This window comes from Rhinoderma darwinii, chromosome 11 (assembly GCF_050947455.1).
Source record: "Rhinoderma darwinii isolate aRhiDar2 chromosome 11, aRhiDar2.hap1, whole genome shotgun sequence".
Classification (NCBI taxonomy): domain Eukaryota; kingdom Metazoa; phylum Chordata; class Amphibia; order Anura; family Rhinodermatidae; genus Rhinoderma; species Rhinoderma darwinii.
Window position 1 is genome coordinate 31057119 of NC_134697.1, and position 22937 is coordinate 31080055.

The 22937-nt window shown below is 36.8% G+C and overlaps 1 protein-coding gene across 1 annotated transcript; it reads left to right on the plus strand.

Moving 5' to 3' along the window:
- The first annotated feature begins 3603 nt into the window (after nt 1–3603).
- Nucleotides 3604–13994, plus strand: HHEX (hematopoietically expressed homeobox). The gene is made up of 4 exons (XM_075842400.1): nt 3604–4147; nt 7663–7841; nt 9033–9083; nt 12824–13994. Exons 1-4 carry the CDS (start codon nt 3781–3783, stop codon nt 13055–13057), a joined length of 831 nt encoding a protein of 276 aa, XP_075698515.1. The 5' UTR covers nt 3604–3780; the 3' UTR covers nt 13058–13994.
- Nucleotides 13995–22937: the final 8943 nt, after the last annotated feature.

The window sequence follows — 22937 nt, forward strand, 5'->3', positions numbered from 1 at the left end:
GTCACCATTGATATCAATGGTGACGGAAACATTGCTAATGGTTTCCGTTCATCACCATTCTGTTTTAACGACGGAATCAATAACGCAGTCGACTGTACTATTGATTCCGTCGAAAAAACGGAAAGCTGCCGGAACTGTGACAAGCGGAAACAAACGGAAACCATTAGCAATGTTTCCGTCACCATATCAATGGTGATGCAAACGGAAGCTGTGGTTCCCATTTGACTTTCCCTTGCGGGGTTCCACGACGGAAACCTCAGACGGAACCCCTCAACGGAAAGCGAACGGTGATGTGAACAGGCCCTAAGCCAGACACAACCAACAGATAACAGCATTGCATGGAGACGTCTAGTGGTAGAAATGATGCCATCGGACACAAAACTGATCCCATAGGAAACCAGGGATCAGTTATGTCATTAGTTTCCACATTAAATTTTTGTACTACTGGAGGGCTAGAGATATGTGAACCCGCCCTAAGATGCATAGAGACACTTCTAGCCTTTATCCATTAAACGTGTGTGTGTGTGTGTGTGTGTGTGTGTGTGTGTGTGTGTGTGTGTGTGTGTGTGTGTGTGTGGTGTGTGTGTGTGTGTGTGTGTGTGTGTGTGTGTGTGTGTCATGCAAATGCATCTATATCACTGTCAGTGTGTCATGTGTTGTAGTTGTGGAGTGATAGACTGAGAATAATTGGATTTGGGGTGTTTGGGTCTGTGTCAGGGGTCTGATATAATGTGTTGCTGTCTTCACACATCCTGTAAGATGTGAGGTGTGTATTATTTAGCATGATGAAGTGATGATGACAAGACATTAGCACACTCTCGTATAATTAATGAACATGAGTAATCTGCAGGTATTAAGTTATCTCTATCAATGTGCTAACAGGAGCCCTGATATAAACTGAATCTACTATCATTGTCATGTACTAGGGGGTCATCACTGTCACTAGCACCAGGGGGTTAAATGTATATTCTCTATATCCCCCTGTTTAATCAATTAATTATTGTTACAGTATATAGAACTGCTTACCCTAGATAACATAAAGTGTCCATTATATTTAACTCCATGCCCAGGTAATCCATAAACAAGTGCATTTAACCCGATGACCATGTTATATGTTGTGCACTATATCTATCTATCTATCTATCTATCTATCTATCTATCTATCTATCTATCTATCTATCCTTCTCATATCCCTTTGTTCACACACACACACACACACACACACACACACACACACACACACACACACACACACACACACACACACACACACACACACACACACACACACACACGCACACATATACTATATATGCTTATTATTTAGAAACAAAGGTAATTATATAATAAACAATAAAATTAATTCATACATTGTATTCCCTGATACATATGACCATGTAGATCAGGTTGACTCTTTGGTCATTTTAGTCCAATTATGCCCCCCCCCCCCAAAAAAAAAATAATTGTCGTTTGCTAGTAAAGTTTTTTGGTTTGTTTAAAATTCCCCAGTTGTATTATAGCACAAGTTTACAATGTTAGGTATACATGTATATCAACTTTTAGGAAGTAAGTTATATTGTGCTTTATTCTGATATCAGAGGAGACTATCAGGTTGTTTTATTATAAGTCAGTTTTACATAAATGTCGACTGATTGCAGGACTACAAGTCTGAGCATGTCCTGACATCAGGTGTGGATAGAATTTATTAAAAAGGTACAATGTTATTTTCCTGACAACTACATGTGTATTACCTGGTAAAATACGTATATTTCTATATATGTATACATACATATATATTATGGGTAAATGAGACAAATTCCCTATTATTACAACAGGTATATGTAAGCTTACATCTAAAGTTATTCGGTTAAGTGTTGTAATCGAACTTCCATTTACATGATGATACTGAAATCTGACGGCTGCCGACTACATCACATTACTGGACGTCAGCATCAAGCATTATTTTAAAATCTGCAAGCGATGCATAGATTTGCAATCCCAATGGATTTCTATGAATTATACATTCACAGTATTAATAGTATGTCGTAATATTAGTATACACAATGTATCATAATAATAGCACATACATCTTATCTCAGTGGCAATAATTGTATATGTGATGTATATCGACGGTAATAATAGTGTACATAGTATATAATTTATATATATATATATATATATATATATATATATATATATATATATATATATATATAAAATGTCAGTTCCAATGAAAGTGTATACATTGTATTTGCGTGGTAATAGTAGTATATACATTGTATGACAGTGGTATTTAAAATATATACCTTGTATCTCAGTTGTAGTAATAGAGTATAAATTGTTTATCTGTAGTAATAATAATAATAATAATAATAATAATAATAATAATAATAATAATAATATATGCATTTTATCTTTGTATAGTCTCAGTGGTAATAATATTATATACATTTTGTCTTAGTGGTAATAATGGTGTCAGTGGTAATAATATGATATACATTGTATCCCTGTAGTAATAATATCACGTACATTGTATCTCAGTGGCAATAATAGAATATGCATTTTATCTTAGTGGTAATAACATTATACACATTGTATCTGTAGTAATAATAGTATATACATTTTATCTTTGTGGTAATAATAGTCTCAGTGGTAATAATATTACATACATTGTATCTCTAGAGTAATAATAGCATGTACATTGTATCTCAGTAGTAATAATAGTATATACATTTTATAGTGATAATAATAGTCTCAGTGGTAATAATATTATATACATTGTATTTCTGTAGTCATAATAGCATGTACATTGTATCTCAATAATAGAATATGCATTGTATCTCAGTGGTAATAATAGTATATACATGGTATCTCTAGTAATAATAGCATGTACATTGTATCTCAGTGGTAATAATAGTATATACATTTTATCTTTTAGTGGTAATAATAGTCTCAGTAGTAATAACATTATATACATGGTATCTCTAGTAATAATAGCATGTACATTGTATCTCAGTGGTAATAATAGTATATACATTTTATCTTTAAGTGGTAATAATAGTCTCAGTAGTAATAACATTATATACATGGTATCTCTAGTAATAATAGCATGTACATTGTATCTCAGTGGTAATAATAGTATATACACTTTATCTTAGTGGTAATAATAGTCTCAGCTCAGTAGTAATAACATTATATACATGGTATCTCTAGTAATAATAGCATGTACATTGTATCTCAGTGGTAATAATAGTATATACATTTTATCTTAGTGGTAATAATAGTCTCAGCTCAGTAGTAATAACATTATATACATGGTATCTCTAGTAATAATAGCAAGCATGTACATTGTATCTCAGTGGATGATGGTTGTATGCACAGGGTGAGACAGAAGTGCAGTCATTGATCTTGTCTGTAGTGTAAGATTTGGTAACAGATTATTAACAGTCTCTGATTGGCCCCCCATGGACTTTACTTACAACATGAGTATGCCTTAGCTGGGCGTAGTTTCCTCTCTCCCCCAATGAGAAGGAGGAAGGGACAGGGCAGGAAGTGTAGAGACATTATAATGGAGCCGCCCACTGCCAATAGAAACCCATGGAGAGTTCATGTGGGGCAGTGTACATGTCACTGTGCAGGACACTCGCTGATTGTGCCATTTAGACCCAGGCTGGCATCAAGGGAAGACAGATTATCTGTGGATTACACCTCACACAGGGGATTGCACAGCATTGCAGCAGCCTCAGTACCAGGAGTGGGGAGCAGTGAGGACCCCAAGTCATGCAGTATCAGCAGCACTCTAGCTCCTCTGGCATGGGTCTCAGTGTGCCCTTATATGCACCCACCCCACTGCAGCCTATTCACCCTACACCTTTCTACATTGATGACATTCTTGGAAGGAATGCAGCTGGAAATGGGACACCAGCTATGCCCACCCCAACTCTGCCATCTCCTAATTCTTCATTCACAAGCTTGGTGACAACATATAGGACACCGGTCTACGAGCCCACCCCGATCCACCCAGCTTTTACACACCCTGCAGCACTGGCAGCGTCTTATGGAACTGGCACCTTTCAAAACCCTCTGTACCATTTCTCAAGACCAATGAGTGAATATACCCATGCCCTGATCAGGCACGACTCTCTTGGTAAGTTAAATGCACTAATACTGATACTATCTTATGTACTAAATGTTACGTTCTTTTTATTGTTCTCTATTATCCTCTGTTACCAGCCACACTAGGCAGAGGAAATGTGTAGTCTTTTTCAATGGGGATAGTGACAGGAAGTCTATAAAAGTATCTGCCCCAATGATCACTATTATTTCTCTCGTCTGAGACCTTTTAGATACATTTACATACACCTATGTGGATGGTATCGGCAGCTCTTGCTATAAATTACAGTTACTTTTGTGCCCATCTAGCCATGCCCATCTTCATTGATGGTGAGCTGCTGATCTCATATACAACACAGAATGATACAATGTTGCAAACAGCTGCTGTTACTATTCTTCCTCTTGATGTATCTCTCTTGTAGCTTTGTTATTTTATATCTGCAATAAGAAAGAATCGAAATCTTTTTGCGGCTGTTTTGATTTCTGGTTTTCTTAACTTTAGTTTGAAGTCAAAGTAACCGCAGAGCTTCATGGGAATCAAAGACAGAAAACTGATCTAATCTTTAAGGGAGAAAAAAAAAATACACATAAAGTAACAGTAGCAGGTCTTAGACTTTTAACATTACATACAACAGCGGCCCCTTTAAGACCCGACAGTTGGAGAATCGATTCCGATAATAGTTTTGTGTATTGCAATCGATCGCTGTTGGTGTTATTGGTTGGGACATAACACTGTAGGGATTAATTAACTAATTGTTTATTGATTATTACAATCACACCGATTTTACTGATTTGTAACATACATCGTTACATATATTGCCGATTCTGTATCCGGAGAAGTTGTTGCACATATAAGAAACGTTGTTCCTATTATTTTATAATTTCTTTGCATCTTCTACTATTTCTGTTCAGCGTCTCATAATTGAAAAATATCAGATATGGGGCTGATCTTAAGGATCTCATACACATTAATGAGGAATTTTAAAAGACGATCATTATCTGTTATTATTGATTATCGTTATGTATATGCCGATATCTTGCAATGTATGTCCCTTTAATGACCAGTCTGCTGGTGAGGGCACATTTTCAGACTTTACTCACTTACACATACCGTATAGAATTGTCATGCTACAAGTAACTGATGGTATCATCTATCTATCTATCTATCTATCTATCTATCTATCTATCTATCTATCTATCTATCTATCTATCTATCTATCTATCTATCTATCTATCTATCTATCTATCTATCGACAAACAGATAATGACAAAACATTCGACGTAAATCAATGGCACACTTTTCCACCAGTACAAAGATTTACCAGACCAGCTTAAAATTTGGCTAGTGGTCACCAAATCCATTAAAACTTAACAGCAATGAGCCAAGGTTTTGACATTTACTGCAATGCAATCAGTAATATTGTAGAACAAGTCGCTTGGCGACTTGCTTACGATTCGGCCACATAATTTGGATGTGGCCAGATTTTTGAATGTAGGCCACCAAGAAGTCTCACAGTCTACCACCAAACATGACTAGGACAATGAGTTCCTATTGATGTGATTGTTGATGATAGAGTACTGGACATGGGAAGTGGATGATGATGGTTTGTGGGTGGTCACTGGGGATGAGCCTGGACAAGCAGTGCCTGGCAGTGGTCACAGGGGTGCAGGCTGCCCCCTTCCCTCCATACAGGAAGCCTTGAGCTCTTGATAGCAGTAAATCTGGCCCGGGAGCTGTTAAGTGTTTTCCTGCTGCCTCTTCCTCGGAATTGTGCGCACTGTTGATTATTTTATCGACATCCTCAATACAGACACATTCAGGAAACACTCGGCCTCTGATAACCAGGATCCGTTTTTCTGATATTGTTCATTTCCTCTGTGTGGGATGAGATTCTGCAAGGGCTAAAATAACCACCGGCTTCCTATTTTTCTAAGGGCTGTTTTCTTGCAGAGCATTACTGACTCAAGCAGAGTATTGCACAACAGATCTGAGTGCCATACAGGGCAGCCCAAGGGTAGATTACAGAGCATTGCACCACAATATTGAATAGAGCCACAAAGTGCAGCCGCTTTGAGAGAAATCTATAGACAGAGCATTGCACCACAATACTGAACAGTGACAGATAGTGCAGGCAAAGGTTTTCTCATATACAGAGCATTGCACCACAACATTAAATAGAGCCACAAAGTGCAGCCACTTTGAGAGAAATCTATAGACAGAGCATTGCACCACAATACTGAACAGTGACAGATAGTGCAGGTAAAGGTTATCTCATATACAGAGCATTGCACCACAATACAGAACAGTGACACATAATGCAGGCAAGGGTTATCCTATATACAGAGAATTGCACCACAATACTGAACAGTGCCACGTAATGCAGACAAGGGTTATCCTATATACAGAGAATTGCACCACAATACTGAACAGTGCCACGTAATGCAGACAAGGGTTATCCTATATACAGAGTATTGCACCACAATACTGAACAGTGACACATAATGCAGGCAATGGTTATCCTATATACAGAGCATTGCACCACAATACTGAACATTGACACATATTGCAGACAATGGTTATCCTATATACAGAGCATTGCACCACAATACTGAACAGTGACACATAATGCAGGCAATGGTTATCCTATATACAGAGCATTGCACCACAATACTGAACATTGACACATATTGCAGACAATGGTTATCCTATATACAGAGCATTGCACCACAATACTGAATAGTGACAGATAGTGCAGGCAATGGTTATCCTATATACAGAGCATTGCACCACAATACTGAACAGTGCCACATAATGAAGGCAATTAACTAATTATTGCAACACATTATAAAACAGTGCCACATAGTGCAGACAAGTTGGCATACAGCTGGCCATCACTTGGTGCGCAAATCACAAGCTGTAGGTGTTATTATGTGTTCTGGAATGATGAAGGAAATTGCGGTTTATAATGTGACATGAATACAATCTAACATATCCATGGCTGTTCTCAAGACTCCTATGCTCATATGTAAGGTTTGCAACGAGTGAAGAGACATCTGGTTACTGTAGATCACTGTAGATGAGGAGGAAGGCTGAGCTGATACATAGATACAACCAAAGAGGAAACAGGCACGGAAATGTGGCCATACCCATGACAAGAAGTGACCCACAGAGAACATCAAGGAGACTCACAGCTCCCCAACTGTCCCTGCAAGTACTAGAAAGATGACAGGCCACAACCTGCAGAGCTACAACCGCAGGGGACCCCCTATCTAGTGGTCATGAAATAGGGAGCAAGTTATTATCTTACTATATATTATATACAGAATCAATCACTACTAGAACGGTAAAAAAGTAAGAATTGCAATAAAAGCATTGATCTATCTATCTATCTATCTATCTATCTATCTATCTATCTATCTATCTATCTATCTATCTATCTATCTATCTATCTATCTATCTATCTATCTATCTATCTATCTCCTGTATCTCCCGATGATATACCTGTCTATCTGCCTATAGTAAACATATATATGTATTGTATTTTGCAGGTAAGCCTCTCCTTTGGAGCCCATTTATACAGCGACCACTTCACAAAAGGAAAGGGGGGCAAGTGCGGTTCTCAAACGATCAGACAATAGAGCTAGAGAAAAAGTTTGAGACACAGAAATATTTGTCTCCTCCAGAAAGAAAACGACTTGCCAAGATGCTGCAGCTCAGTGAGAGACAGGTGAGTCCTCCCTGTTATGTGTCTGCATCTTCTGGGTACAGCAAAAAGGTGTCCATACATATCAATTCTTTCCAAATCCTATGTATTATACTATGGCAATCCAAAGGTATTTTGTTAAATTATTGTATTATAATAATAATAATAATAATAATAATAATAATAATATTAATAATAATATTATTCATAATAATTATTGTTATTATTATTATTATTATTATTATTATTATTATTATTATATTTTCTATTAATATAATAAAACAGCAAATTACTTTTTATATAAATAAATTGTATTTGTCAATAATTCATACTATGTGACAAATAATAACGATATAATAATATGATACGATAGTAAAAATAATACTATTAAAAGTACTACTGCTAATACTACTACTTCTATTAAATAATATTAACCATGACATAATACTGCTACTTAAAATATTAATATTAATTGAGATAAAAATATCATTACTATGAAATGATTAGAATAATAATAGTATGGAATGATAACTATGATATTATAATAATAGTATTAATTCTACTACTATGATATAATAATAACGACAATTATATTATAGTATTACTAAAACTAATATTGCTAATAATTATGAATTAAAAATAATTATGACTTTGATATGCTACTATTACTAATAATAATGCAATACTAATAACTATAAAATAATAATAATAATAATAACAACAACAACAGCAGCTATAATATACTCGTAACTATGAAATAATAATAATAATAATAATAATAATAATTAATAATAACAACAACTATGATATAATACTACTACTACTGCTACTAATAACAACAAAACTAATAACTAAAATAATAATGACTATGAAACACTATTACTGATGACAAGGAAAAAATAATAATAATAACAACAGCTATAATATAATACTACTATTAATAATAACAATTCTAATAACTGAAAATAATAATGACGATAGATATAATACTACTATTATTAATAGTTATCAGATAATAATTTGACATCTTACTAATACTAAAATGAATAATTAGAAAAACTAAAGAGCATGTTATTTATTATTAAAAACAGCAACAATAATAATAGCAATAACAACTTTAATACAACTACTATTATTATTAACTATGAATAATAATAATAATAATAATAATCTTTTTCTGTGGTGAGTGACACAATGTAACTTTCTCCTCTGCAGGTGAAAACCTGGTTTCAGAACAGAAGAGCCAAATGGAGGCGTCTAAAGCAGGTAAATAATATTGTTTCTATGGAGAGTGTCATTTTAATGCAGTTATCTTCTAATGTGATCATCTGCCATTTAGCTGTTGTGTGCCCAAGTCATTTGTGTGGATGTGTAAACTCTTCAGGTTGATTAGTAAGGTAAATACCTGTCCTGCTGCACATACAGGGGGCACTCAGGCAGTCATAATGTTAAAAGCCTGTAATTAGGAGCAGAGAGATAGCCCAGTCTATGATACCCCTACAACAGCTATTACACTGGCCACTAATTGTTATGTAAATCCACCTGCCAGTCATCCTATTAGCCCTCTGCACAGATCATCTTTGAATCACTGGGCTGCACTGAATCACTGTTTTGACTAGCAACACTGAATATAAATTGTATATAGACTGTGTTAATTAATTGTCTAGACCTGGGAAAATTAACTTGTGGATCTAATGTCAAATATATTTGTGTCCAAAATAGACAAAATTATAACTCAATCTAATCTATCTATCTATCTATCTATCTATCTATCTATCTATCTATCTATCTATCTATCTATCTATCTATCTATCTATCTATCTATCTATCTATCTATCTATCTATCTATCTATCTATCTATCCATCCATCCATCCACCCACCCATCCATCCATCCATCCATCCATCCACCCACCCATCCATCCATATCATCATCTCCTCTCTCTCTCTCTCTCTCTCTCTCTCTCTCTCTCTCTCTCTCTCTCTCTCTCTCTCTCTCTCGCAGATGCAAAAAACACCTACTGCAGGAATTAATAGAAATGTAGAGAAAAAAAGTTAAATAAAGAACTAGGAATAGATCTCTAATCAGATTTTACTTGTTGCATGAATGCTCTAGACGCCTGAAGTTGCTTCATTTACTAGTATATGTTTTAGGCAGAAAAATATGAGGCTGATTTCAAGAGAGCACTGCCTCTACATCCAGCTGTTTTTGGAGCTGATTTTCAAAGCGTTATGGATTTTTTTTAAGTGGATTTTTAAATGTTTTTTATATGCATTTTATAGTGTATTTTGAGGCGTGGTTTTGAAACGTCTTTTTGTAGTGATGGAAAATCAGCTCCAAAAACGCCTCAAGAAGTGACATGCCACTTCTTTTTACATGTGTTTTGAATTCAGCAGGCGTAGCTCAAGTATATTTTGGAGGGTAATATGAGCGTTTTAGGGCATGTTCACACGATGCTATAAAAAAAACGTGTAAACGTGTTAAATATGCTAGCGTTTTTTGTACAGCGCTCTTTACAATTTTGGCTTTTTTGGCGCGTTTTCGGCGTGCTTTTTGTGAGTTTTTTGGCACGTAATTAGGACTTCCATCAACTATGGGAACATTTGACGTATTTTCAGCATGCTTTATTCGCCAGGAATTTTCCAGGATGCTTTTTTTAATGCGATGCCTAATTTAAATACGCTTACATAAAAAAAGCGCAATATATGTACTAATGCCATGCTTTCCAATTAATGTCAATGGGAACCTTATTTAAGCACTTTTTAACTCGTATTTCGGCTTGCAAAATACGCAAAAATGCGTGTCAAATACACACTCTGTGAACAGGGCCTTACACTCTGAAATGCCCCTGAAAATAAACTGTGTGAACATACACTTAGGCTGGATTCACACGAGCATGTTCGGTCCGTAAAGGACGGAACGTATTTCGGCCGCAAGTCCCGGACCGAACACACTGCAGGGAGCCGGGCTCCTAGCATCATAGTTATGTATGACGCTAGGAGTCCCTGCCTCGCTGCGAGACAACTGTTCCATACTGTAATCATGTTTTCAGTACGGGACAGTAGTTCCACAGAGAGGCAGGGACTCCTAGCGTCGTACATAACTATGATGCTAGAAGCCCGGCTCCCCGCAGTGTGTTCGGTCTGGGACTTGCGGCCGAAATACGTTCCGTCCTTTACGGACCGAACATGCTCGTGTGAATCCAGCCTTAATGTGAGGATTATTCAAATTGTGTTGTGCTATAATAGACCGTATAAGGCCCCCTAGTCTCAATGATGGAATGGGAAGAATACCTCTGTAAGGCTCTGTTCACACCTGCGTGGGTGTGTTCTGTCTTCTGCTCCGTCAGAGGAGCAGAACAAGGGAATAATGGAAGCAACGGTTCCGTTGCACAATGGATACCGGTGGCGGCCGATGAAATCTATTGACTTTAATGGGTTCCATCGGCATTCTGTCAGGGTGTCCGTGATTTTACCGCAGCATGCTGCGCTATTGTCTCTGGTAATCTTGGCTGATCTGTGACGGAGGCTCCTTATAGAGCCTCCAATACAGATGTGAACAAGGCCTAACATGCCAGAATTTTTTCTCTCTCTTTATACAAAATTTATGAAAAATAGAAAAACTGTATAAAAGCAGCGGCACATGCAGGTATAACATGGATTCATAGCAGACTTTATAGATCACACGCCTTAGTAATATGGCGGTATACATGAGCCCTAAGACTTACTAACTGGGAAAAGTACGAATAGTCTGAATAAGATGGCAGGAATCTTCTTTTCTGTTATACAAACTTGCATCTAAGTTCACACACGGCAGATTTTCTGTAACTAAAACATCTGTCCCATCTGAATGTAGTTTCTCTCTGCAGCATGTGCATGAGATCTCTACAAATCTTATTCACATATCTGAGGCATATTTTTTCAGTTGCAAAAATGTCTGCAACAAATCGGCTGTGTGTGACTATAGACTAATAGTCCAAGAAATAGAATACATCTTTCAAGATGGTGTAAGGCCACATTCAGACGTGGCAGAATTGCTGTTGAATTCCGCTACGGACAGTCCACAGTGGAACTCTGCAGCAGATGTTTTTTTACATTTGTTTCTATACATTTTTAGGAAACTTAGTTCAGACGTTGCAGAAAATAACTGTGCGGAAATTAGGCTGCGGTGCAGAATTTCCCCTCTGCAGCATGCACATTATCTTGCAGAGAAGAAGCGGAATTTCACTGCGGATTTCAGCCTTTGCAATGCGAAAACGAAAATCTGTTGCAAGTCCGCTGTGATATCTGCAATGCTGGTGCAGATTCGTTGCGTAATTGCCCCGAATCTACACCAACATTTGCAGCGGTCTGAACGTGGTCTAAAACATACCCTGTTAGCCTATCACTCCTGTATTTTCTTACTCCCTATCCCCCTCCCTTCCTTCTTCAATGAACTAGAACAGCACACTGGGCTAATGTGACTACATTGTTGCAACTATAGACTAAACATTTACTTTCAAATGATACATAAAAGCTAATGATCACAAAAGTGATGAAAAGGAGAAATGTTTGCAGATCATAGAGGACTTTTATAAAGTTTTGAAAATTGTATATATATATATATATATATATATATATATATGTATATATAATTACTTTTGTTTTACTCTGATGCAAAAATGTTCCTTGTGTCACCCTCTAATCGACAATGACTTTCACTGTATGTGATGACCTATGTGATAAGAAAATGAAGTATTAATTTCTATGGTGAGATAGCTCTGTGTAGCATAGTTACATTGTGTTTCCAAACTGCTCTCATATATCTTTGCTGCAGCTATATGCTTTAGCGCTTATATGACTATGATTTTCAGACAGTTGTACAATGTGATGAATAATTCTAATAATATTAGTTACTTGTCTGAAGATGAATGCTCTACTATCATAACACTGCTGTTGGAGGACTTGTATGGTTTCAGCTAGTGGAAGTCGCTGTTTATTAAAATACTAACTGACATTTCTATTTTAGGAGAACCCCCAGGGAAATAAGAAAGAAGAAACCGAAAGTCTAGAAAACGACTGTGAGGAGGGTCAAGAAAACGGTTTAAGTCTTGAGCAGAAAAATAAAGACTCTTCTCTGGACGGGTCTCAATGTTCCCCTTCCCCGAATTCCCAGGAGAATATGGACACTGACATCTCAGATGATTCTGACGAAGAGGTGGATATTGAAGGAGATAAAGGGTTCTACAAGTGTCCCCACTGATACATGTCCCATAAGGAGGGACCTTATAATATATTCAGCTTGCACTTTAACAGAAGCTGGACTCTGTAGGCCCAAGTCTTACCAAGAACAAGGGTGTATGCCATAGACAGTGCCTTAGCAGCAGTGTATATACTCATTTATCATGTTATGGACACTATCCCTTGACAGATTGTGCCTTTAACTTAAAATTTGTATTGTATTATATTTGATCTGTAAATATACATCAAGTGCCTACAGGTTTAGGCCTACAGCATACATATTAGAGCCCCAAGGGTGTACAGAGCTCTAATATGGCATCCATAAAATAGTATAGAGCACTAATATACCTTCCTATGCCTCCAATTTCATATGGTGGCACCATATCGCCACGCACGCACACGTGCACGCACGCACGCACGCACGCACGCACGCACACACACACACACACACACACACACACACACGCACGCACGCTTAGTGCCTACCACTCACATAGGCCTTAGAGAAATAGAAGTAGTATAGACCCTGGTTAGTCTCCAGTAAAAAAAAAAAAACAACTACAATCATGTAGCCAGGTATATACTAACTGATAGTCAGGTTGGGGGCATGCTATGGGTTTCTTAGTGCTGGGAAACTATATAGCCCAGCATGCCCTGGAACATGCTGCAAAACTTATCTATGCCTTCCGTGATAAGTTTTGTATTTCTTTTTTATAAATCAATTTCCAAAAAAACATAATTTTTTTTTTGTACAAAGTGTACTTCTACTTCTAAAATGATGATGTAGCCAAGACGTTTACTGCTGTTTCTATTGTATATAATATATGTAATTTATATATATATGTTTTTGTAAATGTTAAGAGACTGCATACCTCAAATTGTTTATATGAATTGTACATATATTTTTTTCCTAAAACATTAAAAATATATTTAATTTTTTGTGGATGAACTTGTAGATAAAAATAAGTAAAATTGTGGAGTAAAAAAAATGTTTTTTATTTTTTTTTTATAGGAAGAGTTTATAGAGGGGTTGTCGCTTTCTTAATGTTTTCATTTTCTTTTAGTAGACTGAAAATGCAGATTTTAGATGCTACATGTTACATGTTCTTTTAGCATTTTTTTTTTATTTAGAGGAGGTGCTGAATCACAGTTTCTTACCGTAAAAAAAAATTAAATATGCATTATGCCCTTTTCACACTAGTGTGTAGTATTTTTTGTTGCATTTTTCCATGCCTTTTTTATAGCCAAGGAGTCAATCCTAAAAAGATGAGATATTTTTCCTTTTCCTATTTGCTTTTCCTCTGTTTAACATCTATGGCAAAAGAAAAATAACATGCACCAAAATTGCACACATACCCCCCACCCCCCAGAAAAAGCAAGTTCATTCCAATTAAGCGCTCGTCCACACTACAATTTTTTTCAGTATGTTTTTGTAAAAAATCATGATAGTGCCTAAAATGGTCGTCATTCCGTCCAAATGTTTTATTGTTTTAGTCTGGAACCCTATCGCATATAGACGTAGAGTTAAAACATTCTGACTTCCTGCAGCTGCCACTAGAGGGAGAATGGGAGCTTGCTGCATACTGTGTCATTATTGAGTTCAATGTTTAAACTAGTTGTCCAGTGTCCGCAAATAATGTTATTGTTTGTATAATTAAAAGTTATACAATTTTCCAATATATTCTATAATAATTCCTCACACTTTTAAAAATCTCTGTGTGCTGTTATTCAGTAGGAACATTCGTTGTTTACTTCCGGTGGATAAGATTCTGTCCATGATCATGTGATGGACACAGGTGCACGGCTCGTTACAGTTAGGGCCCACTCACACGAACGTGAATCTCGTCCATGTGCTGTGCATGGAAATCACGCACAGTACACGGACCCATTGATTTCAATGGGGCCGTTCACACATGCAGGAGTTTTCATGCAGCGGGAGTCCGCTGCATGAAACTCACTGCATGTCCTATATTGGTGCGTTTTCACGCACCTACGCGCACATTGAAGTCAATAGTTGGTATCTGGGTCTGTATCGCTAATTAATTAAGCGGCTGAAAGTTTACGCAGGCTTATCATCCACCATGTCAGGGTTGTTCTCACCTCCCTGATCAGTTGCGCTGTCCGTTCTCCAGCCATATGACTGTATTGCCGCTACATCTGAATTAGACTAACATACCTCTTTTTTTGCAACATATTAGTAATTTTTAACTAATACCTAATTTTAAGCTACTGCCTCTCCCTTTTTACACCAATTCATCCTACTGTTTTTACATTTTGTGTTTGCATGGGTATGATTACTTTCATATGTATACAGGCTCTTTGCATCATTTTGACGTCAGAGCATTCTCTCTGACCTTTCTTTAGCGGGTCTTTTGGGTTAATTTGCATAATTGCTTTTATATAAATGTGTCTTCTGTTTTGTGTTTAACCTATTGGCTTGATGAAGATGCTAGTTCAGCATTGAAACGCGTAGCCTTTAATAAATTGATCATATATCTTTGACATCATTATTTGGAACTCAATTATGTCAGCAGCGCCGCTTTAAAGTTCCTCTTTTTATCTCAAAATTCTGCTGTTGTATCACGGTATCCCTGTGGCTACTGGCAGGGACTTGGCTGCAGCTGACGCGTTCTTCTACCTTCTGCTTACATCAGAGTTGTGCCTGAAGTAGTAGAACCCAAATAGGTGAGCATATATTATACCTTGAATGTGTAAGGATCCCTTTGGTTTGGTTATCTGCACTATGTGGTGCCGTGCATCTCCAGTTTTCTCTACTTTTTTTTAAAATATAATTATTTATCTCTATTTTTCGAAAAGAACAAAACATACATAATATCATTATAATACAGAGCATAAGTCAAGACAGTAATGGTATGAAGGTACGACATGGTTAAATCCAAAATATTGTATATAGTCTACAATGGGTGAAATACGATAAACCTATAATGTTGCAGTAACTCCCAGTGGAGAACCTATTGTAAGGGAGCAAATACTCCACACATTACCCTACCATCTAGGTATACTCTATCGACAACATTTTTCTCTTCTTTAGTATGTGTATCAGAGCTTTTTTCTTCCAACGATCCCAGCACCTGTGTGTCCATCACATGACCATGGACAGATTTTTATTCACTGGAAGTAAACAATGAATGTTCCTAATGAATAACTACAAGCAGAGATCTTGAAAATAGTGAGTTATTAATACAGAAAGTTTATTGGAAAATTTTAAAACTTTTAATTATACAAAAAATAACATTATTTACTGAAGCCGGACAACCGCTTTACAGTACGCAGTTAAATCCTACACTCTCTAGTTGAGAATGTAGAGCAACATTGTTTTCTTTAAGCTCTGCGGTCAGTCAGTCCGCAGTCTAGTGTAAACAGCATAGGCTCTGTTCACATCTGCGTTGGGGTCCCGTTCTGATATTCGTCGTTTTGCCGGAAGCAATATCGTAGTCGACTATAACGGAAAGTCAGAACGGGACCCTAAGGCTGAGTTCACATGTCATGGATTTGACGCAGATTTTCAGCGCAGATTTTACACTTTGCAATGCAAAAGGGTGAGATCTGCGTCAAAACTGCAACAAAATCTGCAACAAATCCGCAACGTGTGAACTCAGCCCAACACAGATGTTAAGAGAGCCATAGATGGTCAGTCCTTCGTTTAGTGTACACGCTGCAGTCAGTTAGTTTAGTATAAAATGCATGGACGGTCAGTCCACAGTCTAGTGTAATCAGCACAGATAGTCAATCCACAGCCTAGTGTACACGCTGCAGTCATTCAGTCCACAGTCTAGTGTACACACTGCAGTCGGTCAGTCCATAGTCTAGTGTACACGCTGCAGTCAGTCAGTCCACAGCCTAGTGTACACGCTGCAGTCGGTCATTCCACAGCCCAGTGTACACGCTGCAGTCGGTCAGTCCACAGTCTAGTGTACACACTGCAGACGGTCAGTCCACAGCCTAGTGTACACGCTGCAGTCGGTCAGTCCACAGTCTAGTGTACACGCTGCAGTCGGTCAGTCCACAGTCTAGTGTACACACTGCAGACGGTCAGTCCACAGTCTAGTGTACACGCTGCAGTCGGTCAGTCCACAGTCTAGTGTACACACTGCAGACGGTCAGTCCACAGTCTAGTGTACACGCTGCAGTCGGTCAGTCTATAGTCTAGTGTACATGCTGCAGTCGGTCAGTCCATAGTCTAGTGTACACGCTGCAGTCGGTCAGTCCATAGTCTAGTGTACACGCTGCAGTCGGTCAGTCCACAGTCTAGTGTACACGCTGCAGTCTTTCAGTCCATAGTCTAGTATACACGCTGCAGTCGGTCAGTCCACAGTCTAGTGTACACGCTGCAGTCGGTCAGTCCATAGTCTAGTGTACACGCTGCAGTCGGTCAGTCCATAGTCTAGTGTACACGCTTCAGTCGGTCAGTCCACAGTCTAATGTAAATGCTGCGACCTGTCAATTCACAGTTTAGTGTAATTGGCACGGACGATCAGTCCACAGTCTAGTGTAAGTGCTGGGGTTGGTCAGTCAACAGTCTAGGTAAAATGCTTTCTTTATTTTACATGTGATGATGCAAATTTTTAATTTGGCAGCCCAAAAATATAATTTGGCTCCTAAATATTTAGACTTAGGCTCCCAAGCGATTTTTTTTTTTAGCCTGAAGCCCGGTCACCTGAAGTGTCCTAATCATTTATATGGAACAAACTACTGCCAAAGCGCATGAGTTTACAGTTTTAAAAAACTGTAGATGAGCCCTTACACGTACGTCACACACATATGAGCCTTAACCTCACCTTACACTTTAGATTTTGGATAGCTGAAAAGGCCAATTTAGACCATTTTCTGCCAACTGTCGGTGCCTTTTCAGGGCACGAATGAGTGTTACAGATGCTGACTAAAGGCAGATATCTATGGAAAAGTTCATCTATCATATTGGAATTTTTTGGTTGTTGTCGGGTTGATTCTTTAGAAAGTTGTTTGTACCAAATGACAGATCTTCAGTCCATCAATAGAAGCCCAGACCAGGCCGCATGATCAAGGCAGAGATCAATCGGCGATTTTTTGTTTTAATTTATGAAGTTGTCGTCCAAAATGGCAATCTTCACAGACCAACCAAAAATGACAAGTCATTTATAAAACAGATGTCTGAAATTACTAATGTATAAATTAATGTTTTATGGGGAATATAGCGCACATAATGCTAACCCTACAAACCAGGGTACCACTCAGCTGGTATGTCACTCTACATACATAGCACCCTATGAGCCTTCACTGTTTTGTATCCATTTCTAATTTTGGTCACAAAAAACCCTGTATGTACAAAACTGCATCAAAGTGCAAAGTGTGAACTTATACTTATGGGCATCTATTTAGGATCTACACATGGTTTGGCTTAAAAATGGCAGTACTCTCCCAAAACTGCTTTGTTTGAAGGTCTACAATTGTTTCTAAAAGTTTGGACTTATGCTCACAAGTGTATTACAGCTCCGCACAAACTCTGAAATGTACATAGCTATAATACAGCACCCATATACATCGAAGGAGCCCTATTGTACCCTGAATACCACCATATGGAATCAACATGAATCTGAGAAAAAAAAAAATGTTTAATTAGTCGCCGTTTTATGGAGCATTGGAGAATATCTCCATAATATGGCGCCATACAGAGTTAGTACAGAGCCACATGGACTTTGTGTGCCACTATATAGTCTCCATGTACATGGATCTGCATGCAAAAGTGCATGTGGCCGGTCTGCATGCAAAAGTGCACATTATTACATTCACTTTTTTATTGTGCTGTTGACGTCAATATGGAAAATATTTTTTTGCATATGTTTTTTTATTACTGCAAACTGATGTACTTTAGCAGCCGTTTGTCCCATAGAAATGAATAGGATCCCCTGACTGATCCGTCTCGATCAATTGTGTTGTGCCGAGATTTAAGAAAAAAAAAAGTATAAAAAAATACATTTCACACAGGAAGTCATAGACATAAAAAAGTAACCAGAAAAGTTCCATGTGAATAAAGTAGTGAAAACAATAATTGAATGATGATAACACGTAATGTAATACTGAATAATTCCATAATGTGACAAAAAAAGTCCTAATAAAAACTAGCAGGTAGTTACCCGAGTCATTGATGAATAATGTTGTGATGTATATTTAACATCCAAAACGTTCAGTCATTGACCTCTCTGTGGTTGAAAGAGGTTATCTTATTTCTCTGAAATGACTCGCCTTCTGGGAACAAGGTAAAATACAGAATACAGAATACAAAAAAACAAAAATCCCCCCCCCCCCCCAATATTTCTTCTTATTAATCCTGGATTATCATCAGGTAGTAATTTATGCCTCACAATGTTTTTGTACAGTACTTTTTTAGTATAGGATTGTTTAATGAATCACCTTTGTATATAAAAAATAAAATAGTAAAAAATGAAATAAAATCTTGGATTATCAGAGGTGGTAATGTTGAACCCTCTTACATTAAGGTATATATATATATATATATATATATATATATATATATATATATATATATATATAAAACTGCTTGTAGATCAGGAGAGTTCGGCTGATAGCACTAAATGAGGAAGTGTATAGTCAACTTACTTCTTATTGATCATCAACAATTTTTCGAGATGACAAGTTCCCTGTACAGTGTCTTAGGGCTCATGTATATGACTGTATTATGAAGAAGCATCGCTATCTTCATAGTATGGCACCATAAAGAGCACCTTACAGCAGCACAGAGTGCCGACGACTCTTTCGGACAGTACCATAGAGACTCTGTGTGCCTCCTTACAGGCTTTGTGTATATGGCTCCTGTCACTTTATGTTGCTATTTGCTATAATAAGCAAATCTATCAATTTAAATTAGGGTTGTAATTTTTTTATTTTCAATTTTAAAGAAAACAGCATTTTCTGTAACATAAGGGATATTCCTCTGCATTTTACAATAAAAAAATAATTTAAAACCTTATTTTTTCAGTTTGTAATAAAATTTATGAGCATGATCAATGCTTCTATCTGAAAAATGTTAACCATTTCCTTATGCAATTTTTGCTCTTTAGAAATGTGTGTAAATAAAATAGTGTTGATTTTTAGTAGAAATATGCAATAAAAGATTAGGAAATATAATTAATATGGCATAAAATAAACATATATGATAAAATATAGTAAACTATACATGTGATAAATATAAACATAAATAAAGAAATAATAATAATAATTAGAATCTATAAATAATCATTATTATATAACTATAATAAATCTAACTATAAAAGCATAATATGTACAAAACAGAATATAATAGGATTGTTAAATAAAAATTATTTTCACTTTTTTTTGTATTTTTGTGTTGTATTGAAAGGTATAATACAAGGAAAAAAATTATAAATTATAATTCACTGATTATGAGATAGCTTGTTATGCATAGATTACGATTATAGTAGTTCTATTGAACAGATTTCAATCCGAACACAAGACAAGGCACATCTGACATGCAGGCACAGCTGAATGGGTGAAGCACAAATACACAATTCAGTTTCAGATCTCATGTCTATCTATCTATCTATCTATCTATCTATCTATCTATCTATCTATCTATCTATCTATCTATCTATCGATCGATCGATCGATCTATCTATCTATCTATCTATCTATCTATCTATCTATCTATCTATCTATCTATCTATCTATCTATCTATCTATCTATCTATCTATCCATCCATCCATCCATCCATCCATCCATCCATCCATCCATCCATCTATCTATCTATCTATCTATCTATCTATCTATCTATCTATCTATCTATCTATCTATCTATCTATCTTATAAATATACCACTAAATATACATGATGTAGATGAGGCCATGGTCATTCTAGCTATGGAGGAGGTAATGTAATAAACAAGATGGCTGCACTTTCCTCACACTGGCAATTCCTTGGTATCATTCCTCATAATTGTACAGAATTTTCTAATGGTGCATCAAGTCTATATTTTGAATTAAAATGTAAATTTTTTCAATATATATGCACACCCTCCCTTCTGCCATTTGATTTGTGATATGCTGTAATGACCTCATCTAATGGATCGGTTAGCCCTTGAATGGCTCCAGTTGCTCTCACTCATTAATGGGCACCATGTTTCCCAGAGTCCTACCTATGACAGTGGAATCTGAAGAATGGGTGAAATTCTACTATGGATCGCTTAATGTTGCCCTATGTATGTGTATATTTGAACTATCTATTCTTACGATCTACATTTTTAAGAATTTCTTTGTATTTTTTTATGCTGGCTGATGGGCTCATAGTGTATTTATTATAATAAAGTCTGTCTTTTTTTTAAATAAAGATTATTATGTATAATTTTATATCCTGCCACAACTAGTATTTACTAAGGGTTGTAGATAGGGGGGGGGGGGGACTGAACTATATATGGGGTGCCAATTAGAAGCCAGCAGATAGACAGTCGTACAAAAGCCCTAGGCTTCATTAAAAGACAATGGAAACGTACTGGTTTAGCGGTTTCCCCCCACCAATGCTATAATGCCTTCCTATACCAGTAACAGCTGACTTCCAAAAGTGAGATCATCCATGATCAGCCATCGGAGGTTGGGGTGGTGTTGAAATTTGGGATGTGGTGGTCCTCAATACAACAAGGTAACCGGGCACATCAACAAACAGTTCAGGTGCAGGTAATGTTGTCTTTTTTTTTTATTTGTTTGCTGACAGAATATTTCATGTCAAATCAACACATATAACCTTTTTCAGAACAACCTGGGTCTTGTTTTTTCGCTCATTGATCAGGGGATTAAACTTGAAAACGGTTATCACTTAGCAGAAAGACAAACAGAAACGCACATTTTTGTTAATGATTTGAAGAAGTTCACCAATTTCGACATGACATTGGGTGATCAATCTCCTACTTTATGTACCTGAATTTTTAGTCATTGGGTTCATTGGCCTCTGAAATAAAAAGTCCAACAAAATAACACATCGATTTTCTTCTTTTCGCCGTGTACTTTGACTCTTAATATAACATTTTACATCTGCAAGTTAAACAGTTTTGCAATAGATACCAAGAATGATACACATATTACATTGTTCTTTGTGTAAAAAAACATACAATCCCGTAATTCAAGGTTAGAATTTGTTTGATTTAATTATTAACCTATTGAAATATTGCGGACCTAATGTCTCTTATATACTCTTCCATGGCCCATTCACTTTTCTCATGGTCACAGCCAGATAAATTAAGTTCAAAAAGAGGAGATGGACTTTGTGTCTGTCCCAATAGGCGAACAATGGTCCCATATAAGTGCTGCCTCGACTAGATGGAACCAACTGCAAAGTGTTTATAAGCTGGTATCTTACTCCCTCTCGCATCACACCAGCAATTGAGGGATATCCTATAAGCTGCTGAAGAGGTGCCTCTACATGCGCGGTGTGTTTAATGGACCTGTCTAAAGTTTTAATGCCTAAGATACAAGCTTATACTCTTAGTCACTTTCTCACTGAACTCAAATTCTGTAAAGTCCCATGGACAGTTCCTTTTTGCTCGAAGGGGCCCCGGACGATAAATTGATCACATGGTGATCTCTGGGGAACCTGGTAGCAAGTGTTCAATTTCCCTGCAGTGCCACCACAGGAGAAATCAAGCATTACACAGTTCATATGAAAATCAATGGTCTGTCTATGTAATTTTCACTGAATACTTAACCCTTAGGAATATATTGTTGTTACAACGTAACCATAATTATTTATTCAATTTGGTACATTAGCATCGCTAAATATGGACACCAGTGTATCAGTAAATATTACTGGTGCTTTCGCACTTTACATTGACACTTTTTTAAGGTAGTTAGGTAGACCAATAAAAACAGTTTTGTTT

Bases quoted from the DNA above. Each gene is read 5' to 3' on its own strand.
- HHEX (XM_075842400.1), top strand. From the start codon at position 3,781: ATGCAGTATCAGCAGCACTCTAGCTCCTCTGGCATGGGTCTCAGTGTG. The intron at 7,842-9,032 runs GTGAGTCCTCCC...TCTCCTCTGCAG, and splicing joins TGCAGCTCAGTGAGAGACAG to GTGAAAACCTGGTTTCAGAA. The intron at 9,084-12,823 runs GTAAATAATATT...TTTCTATTTTAG, and splicing joins AATGGAGGCGTCTAAAGCAG to GAGAACCCCCAGGGAAATAA.